Source organism: Notechis scutatus, chromosome 3 (genome assembly GCF_049901735.1).
Source record: "Notechis scutatus isolate UNSWTSFEM ecotype Mainland chromosome 3, rNotScu1.2, whole genome shotgun sequence".
Lineage (NCBI taxonomy): Eukaryota > Metazoa > Chordata > Lepidosauria > Squamata > Elapidae > Notechis > Notechis scutatus.
Window position 1 is genome coordinate 106,631,264 of NC_142011.1, and position 13,555 is coordinate 106,644,818.

The 13,555-nt window shown below is 41.2% G+C and overlaps 1 protein-coding gene across 2 annotated transcripts in view; it reads left to right on the forward strand.

Moving 5' to 3' along the window:
- ASTN1 (astrotactin 1) overlaps nt 1-13,555 on the forward strand; it is a 254,516-nt gene that overhangs the window by 100,907 nt on the left and 140,054 nt on the right. For both annotated transcript variants that reach the window (XR_015748725.1, XM_087960906.1), the window contains exon 3: nt 12,752-13,141. Coding sequence is in view for 1 of the 2 variants with exons in the window: in XM_087960906.1 (XP_087817032.1) it covers nt 12,752-13,141 (390 nt within the window). In the remaining variant the exon portion in view is untranslated. The remainder of the gene's footprint in view (nt 1-12,751; nt 13,142-13,555) is intronic.

Sequence of the window (13,555 nt, forward strand, 5' to 3'; positions counted from 1 at the left end):
GTCCATCAATTAACCAACAGACATTAAATATTGTTTAATATTCAGGGCATTAATGACAAACTTAAGAATGCCAAGCCTAGCAGTCAACTGAAACAAAGAAGCCGCTTTATGTCTGTTTAAATACAGGCTGGCCCTAAAATATGGGCAGAATGCACCAATAGTACTGTAAATAACACATCCTGTCAAATCTTTAAAAGTTAGAGCAGCAACAGTAGTATGAAGGCAGCCATGGTTGAAGGAATCATTTGGTTCTTTAATTGCCTTTGGGATATCCTAGCTTTCAGAACATATTCATTTGCTGTCAAGAGCACCATTAGATCACATAGACACTCTTGTGACATGTGGCTTTGCAGTTATTTTTTAGAAAGTTCAGTGAATTACATCCTTTGCAGCTGCCACTGTTACAGGTTTGGTTAGTAAAGATAGCCATTTAATGCAGACATTTAAAGCTCCTCACCCACTGCTGACCACAGGAAATATATTCCAAGATCACACATGATATTGCACTGACTTCTACAAAATTAAGGTTGGCTAAAGCAAATTTGTGATAGCTGAAACAATTTTGAAATACAGTGGTAGAGTTCAATTCTTTTTTTTTTTTTTTTTTGAACTGACTAGTCCGAAAGAAAATCTGAAAGTCCCAAGTAAGAATTTTTGAAAATTTTGTAATTTTGTGCTTCTTTCCCAGGAGAAAGATCTCAATTGGTATTTTATGGATATCTTTGAAGCAGGAAATAAATGGGCATGTGAGTCTCCTTTACTGTGCCTGTTGCACACATGATTTGAGCATCATCTTAGATTCAGATGTCACACATAGCATTGGTGATTGCCATCATTTGATACTTTGTATCTCATTTTCATCTGATCTCTTCTGACATAATATCATTCAGAATTAAATTGAGGCTATGCAGCAGAGTGAGCACAAACAGCCTTTTCCTGTATGTACTGTAATTTTATCTTGGACAGCGATACACAACTCAGTTCCCTCATAGTCTTGGCCCCTTTTGACTTGCCTAATAGTCCATTGTACTTTTAACAGTATTAAAAATATTATGTCTTATTATATTGTATTCTTTTATTTCTAAAAGATCTTAACTGAACTCCCCTGTTTTTTATGTTCAGGGATTCACTTAAAGGTCTGAATGTCAAGATAAAGAATTATCATAAAAGAAAGACTATAGAAGTAAGTAGAGAAATATAGAAGGGCGTAAAAAGAGAAATAAAGTGATTTGGATCACCCTGGTCTTGGTTAAAATAAGTTACGGGTTTGCGGCTAAATAATAGACCTTTGGAATTGTGTTAATATAGTTAATAGAAAATGGATTAGTTTGAATGGGTTCTCTGTAGTTGAACCAAGACACATTAAAGTAGAGATGGAGGTCAAGAGAACAAAACTGGAACAAAAAATAGTAAGCAAAATGAAAGACTTGCAATAAGGGTAGAGGAGGAAATCTAACTAAATCTAGTTTATTTCATCAATTTGCTACACCTTTCTGTACCCTGTCCTTGCAAAACGTTGTTACTTCCATCAGCCTATGCACTGTTGTTGTTCTTTTTCCTCCAACCCTGGCCAGTCTTTCTGCATATATTTATTTTGCAGTTTTATCCATGCTCATTACCTTTTTGTGATCAAGTTGCTTTAATATGTACTATTTTTCATTGCTCAGTTACAGTATTTTTATATCCAGTTGGAATTATTCATTCCCTATCCATTCTTGACCATCACTTCTATTTTTATCACACATACTTCAGAAACCCTTTGCCACTTCATAAAATGTTGATGTTTAATCTGATATGTGCACTTCTTATTTTTATGTAACATTTTTGAACACATATATTTTATCTCCTTTTGATATTCATTTCTCACAAAAGATCATAAATTGTCTGTTATTTTTCTGTCAGCATTTGGCCATCCAGGTAGTCGCTGACTTGCAACCATTCATTTCGTGGATGTTCAAAGTTACAACACCATTGAAAAAACTGACTTGTGACCGATTTTCACATTTATGACCGCTGCTGCACCATCCCCATGGCCATGTGATTTGGGTGCTTGGCAACTGGCATGCATTTATGATAGTTAACCCTGTCCCAGGGTTATGTGATTACCACTTCCCAGCCAGTTTCTCCTTCAGTCTTGATACATTAATTTTCACATTCATTACCCTTGTTGATATATATAGAACACAATAGACGAACACAATACAGAAGCCTAATGATGGCAGATGAGATTCTGCCAAAATGTTGCTGCAACTTTAAAAGCACAACTATAATGACGTGGGAAAATACCCGAACAAAGCTGAATACCATACATATAAATACCCGCGAAAACTTAAGAAAACACATGTGTGTGTGTGTGTGTGTGTGTGTATATATATATATATATGGTATTTAGGTTTCTTCGGGTATTTTCCCATGTCTTAATATTTGTGCTTTTATTATAGCAATGTTTCAGCAGAATCTCATCTGCCATCCTCAGGCTTGTGTATTGGGTTCTTTTTAATCTTGTGTGTCAGGCTTAGCAGCCGTTTTTTGTTTGAATTTGGTGCTGGCTTTCTGCTTTATTTGAATGGTTTTTTTTCCTCATCTTGATTGGCTGGGAGCCTAGGTCTGTTTTTATTGGTCTTCGAGTTGCTGTATTCTTGATTGGTTGGCAACACTGTGTTTTGTGCATTGGGGTTTCTTAGTGCAGCTTGGTTTCTTGTGAATGGCCGATAATTATTTATTAGGAAGCTAGGCTTTATTTGGGTAGCTGGCTGGGGCGTGTTTGGGCTGGAGGTATTAGTGGGGGGTTGTTTGTGTCCAGGTGCTTGCCTGGATTGTGGTCTAGAGATTTTGTTTGTTTGTGAGTGCAGGCTTCCAGATGATTGATAGTCTGGTGGAGTCACCTCTTCTATTCATACTATTAGGACTTTCATCAATTTCTATGGCTTCTCTGATGATTCTGTAGCCGGGGTTTTATACAGTAGCTAGGGTTTTGGTGCCACTGAACTCGATGCTATGACCTGTGGTTTTCATATGTTGGACTAGTGAGGAAGTGTGTTCCAGCTTTTTTATTGCATTCTTGTGTTCTTCAAGGTGGGTACTTATCCTTCTGTTGGTTTGTCCTATGTATGTGGCAGGGCATGATCCACAGGGGACTTCATATATGCCTTGGTTTTCCAAGTCAATTTTATCTTTGGGGTTTCTTAGGATGGCTGCTATTTTTCTGTCTGTTTTGAAGGCAGTCTTGATATGATGCCTGTGTAGTATCTTGCTGAATTTGTCTGTTGTTCCTCTTATGTAGGGCAGGACAGCTGTTCCATAGGTTTGTTCATCTTCTGGGTCTCTATTGTGTTTCAGTGTGTTTTTGTGGATCAGGTCCGTGATTTTGTTTTTGTGCAAGCCGTTAGCTATCAATATTTTGGTCAGGAGGCATAGTTCAGTCTTTATGTGTGTCTTGTCTGCCAGGCATTTGGTTCTGGTAATTACCGTGTTTCTCACATAATAAGGCCGGGCCTTATTTTTTTGACCCCGAAAAACGGCTAGGACGTCTTTTCGGGGTGACTTAATTCTCCCCTTGCATCCTCGGGTGGGTGGGCGGGCGGCGACAGCTTGGATATTCGGGAGACCTTCGGGTTCGGGCCACCGTTGCTTTCCCTTCTCCCTTGCTGCCGCGGCGTTTGGCGCAGCCACATGCGGCCAGTCAGGGCTCCTCCCTGCAACCGGAGCCCTGAGGAGACACTTGGCTTCAGGCGCTCCCGTCTTCCCTTTGCTTTCGAAGGTAAGCGAATTATTTTACAAAGCCTCCCCTGCCCGAGAGGGCAGCCCAACCACTTGGGGAGGCTAATCTCCGGGGCCTCTTCCGTTCCTCCCGACCTCCCTACGCTGCGCGCCTCTGATGCGCCGCTCCCTTCAGCCCAGCGAGCTCTTCCACCTCAAAGAAAGGCCAGGCGGGCGGCTGCGGGCAGCAGCAGCAGGTCTGAGCCGCTCGCAGCGAAACAGCCACCACCCGTAGCCCGACGTGGGAGAGAACGAGCGAGGTTAGCGCCCGCCAGCCCGGGCGAGATTTGGGAACGAGGGGCAGGAGGAGGCACGCACACACCGCGGCTCACTTTCCCAGCTTTGCCCAGCCCTTACGGCTCTGGCGCGGCCCTGGCAGGCAGCGAGCACCTCCCGCCGGACCCTCCGCTCATCCTGCCAGGGCCACGCCAGAGCCGTAAGGGCTGGGCAAAGCTGGGAAAGTGAGCCGTGGTGTGTCCGTGCCTCCTCCTGCCCCTCGTTCCCAAATCTCGCCCGGGCTGGCGGGCGCTAACCTCGCTCGCTCTCCCCACGCCGGGCTACGGGTGGTGGCTGTTTCCGCTGTGAGCGGCTCAGACCCGCTGCTGCTGCTCCTGCAGCTGCCCGCCTGGCCTTTCTTTGAGGTGGAAGAGCTCGCTGGGCTGAAGGGAGCGGGCCGTCAGAGGCGCGCAGCGGGAGGTCGGGAGGAACGGAAGAGGCCCGAAAAGCCTCCCACGTGGTGGGCTGCCCTCTCGGGCAGGGAGGCTTGTAAAAAATCGCTTACCTTCAAAAGCAAAGGGAAGACGGAGCGCCTGAGCAGTGTCTCCTCAGGGCTCGGTTGCAGGAGGAGCTGACTGGGCACATGGCTGCGCAAGCCGCGGCAGGGAGAAGGCAAGGGAGAAGGGAGAAGCAACGGTGGAAGGTCTCCTGATATGAGTGCCCCCCAACGAAGGCAGCACCATATCCGGCATGCAACAAAAGTACTTACTAACGACAAGCCCCCCGCTCTCTCCCCATTTCGCATGTTTAATATGGGGCTTAATTTGGGGAGGGGCTTAATTTGATTTTATGCCAATAAAACATGGTGGGGCTTCCTATTGGTGGAGGCCGTTTGTTGGAGAAACACGGTAGTGTTTGGCTCGGAGTTTATTTGTGCTGGGTGGTGGTGTGATTGAGCGTTTAGGTGTTTTCTTCCGATATATGGTGTGTCCTAGTGTGCCATTTGTTTTTTTGTAGATTAGTACATCTAGAAATGGTAGTTGTTTGTTTGTTTCCGTTTCCATGGTGAATTTGATTTTGGGGTGTGTATTGTTTAGTTGTGTTAGGAAATTGTTTAGGTTTTCTTTTCCATGGGGCCAAATAACAATGTGTCATCGATGTATCTTAGCCATAGTTTGGGTTTGTGGGTGGCATTTGCCAGGGCTCTGGATTCGAATTCTTTTATGAACAGATTTGCAATAACGGGTGACAGTGGCAATCCCATGGGGGCTCCTTCGGTCAAAAACAAATACATACTACCCAAGCACCTCATGGAAGTAACAGAACACTGCTTAACCAACACATATTTCATATACAAAGGACAAAGATACAAGCAGATCGAAGAAGCCCCCTCTGGGACACGAATATTTATACAATTAATATAACTCTACTCTTCAGTATGTCATTAGCATTTTGATCTTAATTGACGTATTCTAGGATTGCCTTACTTTAGTTTCATTTATAATAATTGATTGATTTTACTTACTTCAAATCATTTTCATGTCCATGAACATTTTATCTATATTCTTTAATCTTAATTGTTTCTGACTTTCTTTGATTACATTGTTGTAGCTTTTTCTTACTGTACTAATCATAGACTGTTTTTCTCTTATAATTTTTCTACCAATCATTCTAACTTGTGTGCTTTTTATTCATGCACTTTTTTACTTCTTCATTCCACTGAATGTCCTTTTTATACTTCCCGCTAGTGTAAATCCCCACACATTTGTGTGGATTCAGTAACAGAATTACTTTCACTTTGTTCCAGGCAGTTTTCATATTCACTTTCCTTATGGCTACTTCCACTACTCTGTTGGGTAATCATCAAGATGAGGATTATCTTTAGCCCTGTATGCCATATTTAAAGTGTAAGCTTCCACACCTTTGACAAAAGAGCGGATTTTTTATATATACATTCCATTCGTAATCTTAGGTTTGGGGTCAGAGGGTCCATAGCAGAGATAAGTATGCCTCGGCCATTATTTTACCTCTTTCTTCCAAATTCATTAAGTTTTAGTGATCCATTTAACAAAGATTGTTACATTGAATAAATAGCAAGAAGCTACTTTTCTGACAATGAAGAGTTCAGGGTCTGATCTTGGCTATTCCACCTGTGCTAATGGAAGAAGCTTATATTTTCCTCTCCTTAGCTATTTCCCTAGAAAAAAATATGTTTTCACACCCCCACACATCAAGAAATCTCCATTATCAGCAACAACCTTTTCCTCTTTTTTTTACAATCTCTAGAATTCAACAGGTAGGTGGGTTTCAAAGCAAATGGTTAAGGGGGAACTTCCAAACTTTATTTAGATTCTTGATTAGGATTCAATCTCTTTATCTGTTCATATTAGAGACTGGGAAAATAAATCCTAAATAGTCTCCAGAAAATAGCCATTTTGTATATAAGTTAGCTTTCAAATGGGGGTGAGAGATTATTGAAGGACGAACATAACTTTGAGAACTCAGACTTCTCAAATGGATGAGTGCTATCCTAACTTTTTCCTCCTACAGAAGCCTCTAATATATTAATTAGCTTAATTAATTTCTTAATTACTTAATCTTTGTCATGGCACCTGCCACTGGAGCATCATCTTCCCAAGATTCATTTGGCCCCCTCTGCAGCCTAATTTAAACCCCTTAAAATCTTGCTCTGTGCCCAGGATTTACATCAGAGTGGAAATTGGAGCTCATGTGTGATATTTTACGTCAGAGTGGACATTGCAGCTCGTGTGATATTTTGATTGGTTATTTTCAGACTTTTTCTTTGATAACCTAGTTCTTTTTATTTCATTGGTTGTTTTGTTTTTCTGTTGATTGTATTCTGTAAGTTTTCCAGAATAAGAACAGATTTGGGCAGTTTACAAGGCTAATAAATAAACTACTCTTGGAGATCCTTAAGTTGTCAATGAGAAGATGTTATGATATGCAGTTTGAAAACCGCAATCTTCATTTTTACTTCCATAATTGTTTTTCTGTATTCTGTACACTAGTGCAGGGGTCCCCAACCACCAGTCCGCGGAACAAGTCCTACCGGGCCGCTGACTTGCTGGGCGCCGCCATCTTGTTTTGATGAAAAAGTGCTTCCGGTGAGCTTTTCCGGGTAGAAAGCTCACCAGAAGCACTTTTTCATCAAAACAAGATGGCGGCGCCCAGCTGATGTCAGTACCGGGCCGCGCCATAAAAAAGGTTGGGGATACCGGGCCGCGGCGTAAAAAAGGTTGGGGATCACTGCACTAGTGGATTTTAAGCTGTGCAGATGCAGATAGATAAATCAACGAGATGTCCATAACAAAGTACATTTATTGGTTCATCAGGTATCCTCATAACTCACATTTGTGACAAAGTTCTTCTTTAATGACCAATCCTTTGCATATCTGCCTCGTAGTAATAGATGGTTATCTCCTAACCCATCTCGTAGCGATAGAAAGCAGCTGCCATGAGTTAGAGAGTTCAGGCAACAGTGAGGAAAACTCCCCCCAACCCATGGAGGGTTAAATTTGTGACCAATTGGGATTACAGATGTGGCCACGTGACATGAACTACATTTCCCAGGATACCTTTAACTACATTTACTGTGATGCATTTCCTTAAGGGGACCACTCATAATTTCTAAGTAACTATCCAATTCCCATAGACTGGCCGGGACAGCACACTCCCCACCTGGAATTGTAAATTCCACTATTAAGAGAAGAGAGAGAGAGAAAAAAAATTAGCTATCAACTAAGATAAGAAGTAAACGGTAATATTATGAATAGCAGATAACTATATAACTAAGATAAACAGTTAGCTATGTAACTAAGAAAAACAGTAAACATTAATAAAGCATCAAACAAAGCAAAGCATGCAAAGCTTGAGGTTCAATCTTCAAGTTCGGCTTCTTGGTGCAAGTCTTCTGGTCACCTCTGGCGGCCTTTTAGGGTGTACAGGTACTCTTGGTGGCAAAGGTGAAAGTCTGGTGGTTGCTTCTGCTGGCCTTTTAGGGTTGGAACGGTACTCTTGCTTCCACAGTGTCAAAGGGCATTGGGAAGCTGTTGGAAAGGGTGTTGCAGAGGCATATGCCTGTGTAGAGCGTCTTAATGGACGTCTGGTGGTAGTTGGTGGACATTTAGGGTGTCCTAGCGAAAGTGTACTGATCACCAGCGGCCTTTTAGGCTGGAAAGTCATTCTTGTTTTCAATGGTGCTAAAGGGCGTCGGAAGGCTGTTGGAATGGATGGTGCAAAGGCATGTGCCTGGGTTGGAGCCTGCATCCAATTGACACTGACAATTCCTACGATCGCCCATCCTAGTGGAGATTTGATGGCCATTGGGCCATCTACTGGGGCCGCCGATTGACTCGGAGAAAAGAAAGGCACGTGGCGCATTATTTCCCAGCAAGAGTAGGATCTCAGCCTTCGGATCTAGAGCAGGAAAGTGATGAGCCAGGTGCTGTAGCTGAGGCATGCTACTTATGACCTCAGATGTTGCAGTCTGACTGTGGTCGTTCGGTACCCCATCGCATTCAAATACGGGTGGTAGTGGGAACTGGGAACTTCCATCCAATGACTCTATGCAGAGTCCAGTAGCACTCCTCCCCGCCATGCTTCTTGATCCATGGCACGTTGATACAGTGAAGGGAAGTTCGTCCTGTTGTACCTCAAAGAGGCCGAAGAATGCAGGTCTGGCCAGGGTGCAGGTGCTTTGAGTGTCTATCCACATGTACATTTTCACGGCATATTCGGGGCGTCCTTCAGGATACACTTTGGCTAAACAGATGGGAAGACACGAACGAGGGCATGGTGAGTTGGCGCACAGTGCTGTGCAGTTGACACTCATCCTTTGTTTTGGTTGCGGTTTGTCAGTCTGCCAAGGAGCCCTGCATGCTTCTGTGTTACGTTGAGGCTCCTTGTCTGAAGGAGAGTTACGAGATAGTGCAGTGAAGAGTAAGCATTAACATGTCAGCAGAGATAGCAAGGCTTCCTGAGCCTCTGTGGTTGGATAGAGAAAGAGGGGGGGGGAATTCCTCCCAGCAGCCAAGCGGGGTTTTTAAAATATATGTTGCAAAGATAAAGAAAAAAGATCAAATTCCTGTGCTTGGGAGGAAAAAGGAAGTCACTGTAGGTTTTTTCAAGTGAAGGAACGCTTTCAGCATTTGTATAGAGATTTGAAACAAAGGGGTCTGCCTCGTGGCAGGCCGTTTGCATGGTGACAAGGAATGCAAGGTATCTTTATTGGTCACTTCCTGCTGAACATAGGAACAGAAAGAGATAGGGGAAAAAAGGCAAACCCTCTCCAACTGGTGAGAATTGTAGCTTCATCTGTGTTTGAAAAAAAAGTTTGTAGGTGGTAACTGGGGAGAAGCAGGGCAGATGGGTAAAACCTGGCTCTTCCTTTGTTTTACAAATTGACTCTTCCCAGTTAGGAGTTGTAATTTGAGACACAGCACTTCTTTCACTGAAGAGAAAAGGAGAGGGCATTTGCCCCTTCCTGGCTTGATACGAAGACAAAGGAATCCTGCCTATTTGATAGCCTTTGAAAGCCAGAGTGTAGGATATTTGGAAAGTCTCTCGTGTAAAAGGGGAAGGGGGGATACTTGCCCCTCCCTGCAATTCAAACTGAGGCACAGAGCTTAGCATTCTACATTCACTCCTGGCTTCAACATTACTTGCTTTATCACAAATCCAAATTAACAGTCATTAATCCTCTTTTGGCGTCAGGAATTCAAATTAAGCAATCCTTTCACTATTCTTGGGCTTCAGGAATACAAATAATCATCTTTTACTTTTCTGTATTCTGCACAGTAGTGGATTTTTAAGCTGTGCAGATGCAGATAGATAAATCAACGAGACCTCCATAACAAAGTACATTTATTGGTTCATCAGGTATCCTCATAACTCACATTTGTGACAAAGTTCTTCTTTAATGACCAATCCTTTGCATATCTGTCTCATAGTAAAAGATGGTTATTTCCTAACCCATCTTGTAGCGATAGAAAGCAGCTGCCATGAGTTAGAGAGTTCAGGCAAAAGTGAGGAAAACTCCCCCCAGCCCATGGAGGGTTAAATTAGTGACCAATCGGGATTACAGATGTGGCCATGTGACATGAACTACATTTCCCAGGATACCTTTAACTACATTTACCATGATGCATTTCCTTAAGGGGACCGCTCATAATTTCTAAGTAACTATCCAATTCCCATAGACTGGCTGGGACAGCACAATAGTTTCTAGTTTTACATAAAGCAAGCACTGAGTTACTGGATATAGTGACATGCTCTTGTACTATCATCATAACTTTGATATAGCCCCCAGCATAGCATAATGTTGTTGACAGTGCATAAAACAATTCAGATTATTAAAGTACTGATTTGAAACATTACCTTAAAATTCTGATCTTGTTTATTTCTCAACAGCAATGGACAGAGAATGGACTTGCATTCTCTCTAGTAATGTTTTAAGGAAATCAGATTGGTGTTTTTTTCCAATTCCTTTTAAATTATTTTATTCATTTTATGGAAAATTCACCTTTCTGTTTTGGCAAATACTCAAGATGGGTTTTCACAGATTTCAGAAAACTGAAGTATGCAATAAATATAGCAACTAGTGAGTTTATTTCTATACTGATCTCATTTTTCATGAGATGTACCCCACATAGTCCACAATGACTGTTCTGTGAAACATCCAAATATTTGTGGGAATATCTAGTGATAGCCTTCGAGATATAGTGAAATTTAGAATAATATTAATTTATTGTATTAACCTGATATTCATTTTTAAGGGAAATGCCTCATGTAAAACTGCTTCAAATTCTAGTGGAATTGATTTCAGCTTCCCTAGAGTATATGAAATCATAGAAGGTTTTATTACAGAATATTCTCATTTTTTTTCTTGGAAACTCCAGAAAATTCAAGGGGCACATGTCATTACAAATTCTATTCTGTTTTATATGTTTTGTCTTTTCTATTAAATGCATAGATATTTGCATTATTTTAGTAAATATGAGAGGCTTTGGGCTTAAATTTGCATCTAATAGAATTACAAGAACTAACCCAAGAGTCGTATCTGATAAAAACACTCAGGGCTTTCTTAAATGTTTCCTTCTCAATTTCATTTGCAAATATTTTTGCTTTAAGGAAAGGTAGAAACACTTTCATTAGGCCAAAAACAAAAGGGGAATTGAAGTGTAGTAGTTATTATCATGCTCTTTGCCAGCCATTGCTTCTGTTGTCTATTTAGTAATTCTCGTTTATTTCTTTTTCCTAGTGGAGCAGATGATGGTTATTTTATTTTATTACAGCAATCTATTACATATAAAGGAAGCTAGAAAGATAGATGATGACCAAGAATAGACATGATGCTGTTAATTGATTGGTTTTGGTTATATATATTTTCCCTATGCTTTTAAAATTTAAAGGCTCAATAGACTGGAGACCAAAACTGTACCTTATGTTGAAGATGATCTTGGGAACCACGTCATTTTTTTCTCTTTTAAATTATAAAATAAGTTCACAGGACCAGACTGGGAGTTGAAGTTTTAACTGTTCACCATTTGCTAGGTTTCCTATCCATACACTGCATTTGCATTATTAAAAGTGATTAATTTATTTCAGTAAAAAGAAATAAATAATATTAATTGTGATCCCCCCCCCAATTTTTTTTTTACTGGAATCACAGTAAAATCTATCGTTTTATAGTTTAACGTTCTTGTTAAAATCCCAACCTAGTTCGGATTCCTCATGCTGATTTTAGACTATTTATTAAAAAGAGAGAAAAATTGGTCCAAGGTGGGTCCTTAAAGTAATATGCATTTGGGCCCTGAAGCTTTGACTTTGTTTCACAACTGAAATATAAGACTGAGATTCTGTTAGTTCTCAACCCCACTTTGATTATTTCCACTTCATGACAAGTTAAATGAGAGGAGAAGACATTGAAGAAGCGGCCATACAGGCTGGGGAGAAAAGAATTAAAGAGAAGCAATTTTTCCTTCTCTGTTTTCATGTCATTCTTCATCTGTAAAGGGAATAATATAGTTTGGAAGAAATCTGTGAAATCCTATAATCCAGCTGTCTGGTCAATGCAGGCTCTACTGTAAATGGAAACCACAGCTTAATCTCCTGTGAAACTACATTGCACGTCTCCATTAGTGACATGACCAGTGTTCACTCACCCGCAACTCTATAGTCATTCCCTGGCACATTTACAGAGTTGGTTAGATATACAAGAAAATTCTTCAAGAGGAAGGCACTGAAGAAGTATTTGACTCTTTAAAATTGCAATAATATCATTATCCATAAATACAATGCTTAAGGACTTGGCATCATCAATAACATGGTTTTTGTAGAAGCTACTTCACTATAGACTAGGGTAAATTCTGAAGTTTAATTTGTATTGCTGATGCAATGACAGTGTTATTATTCTGAAAATTAATTTGTGAAATCACTGTTTCATGTAGCATGGAAGACAATGAATTAAATTCAACTGAAGGCCTTTCCATAGCAGGCCTGTTAGAACTCAGTGAGAAATGCACAACTGTGCAGCACCCATTCATTTCAGTAATGCCCTCCAGGTTAGCATGAACCCTGCTTGTGATTCTTTCCATGATTCTATTATTTTCCCACAAAATCCTTGAGGAATGAAACCTTGTTTTCTAAAACAGGGAATTCTGAGTCTAATGTCAAGTTATATAGGCTAAACATGTAAATGCTAATTCATACTGCTTGATCTTGAGGTTGTTTCTTTCACTTTGATTCTCACAGGGAGGAATGATTGCCTTGCTGCTTTCCATCTTGTGCCTGGTTATGATTCTCTACACACGCCGGCGTTGGTGCAAGCGCCGTCGAGTGCCACAGCCCCAGAAGAGTGCCAGTGCTGAGGCAGCCAATGAAATCCACTACATCCCCTCAGTGCTGATTGGTGGCCACGGTCGTGAGAGTTTGCGGAATGCCCGGGTGCAAGGCCACAACTCCAGTGGAACTCTGAGTATCAGAGAGACTCCAATCCTAGACGGTTATGAATATGACATTACTGACCTGCGTCACCACTTACAGCGAGAATGCATGAACGGGGGTGAGGACTTTGCCAGCCAGATGACCAGAACACTGGATTCGCTACAGGGCTGTAATGAAAAATCGAGCATGGATCTAACCCCAGGTGGGACTTAGTCGTAATCAGCATATATTTTTTAACCTCTATATACCTATATAAGTTGCCTTCGATGCACAGCTTATTTGACCTAATTTCTTAATATGAAATGCTGGTATTTCGTCTTCAGCCATATAATCCATCACTTTCCCATTGTCTCTAGCAAGGCTAAATTTTGGCTACACAAGTTTGAATTGCCGTATTATCTGGCTTCATGCCAGTGGAATGTGACTTAGAATAACGTTAACTGTAATAAAGCAATAAGGAGGCGTTTGCTTCAAGGACAACGTGGAAATAGTAGGTCTGTTAATGAATTTTGACAGTTATCAAAGAGCATGTTTTCATTGGGGAATATTTAGTGATGTTTTCAGTGTGGTAAACAGAAATTTGGGTCAGTCTTTCTGTAGCCAGGCCAGGTTACTT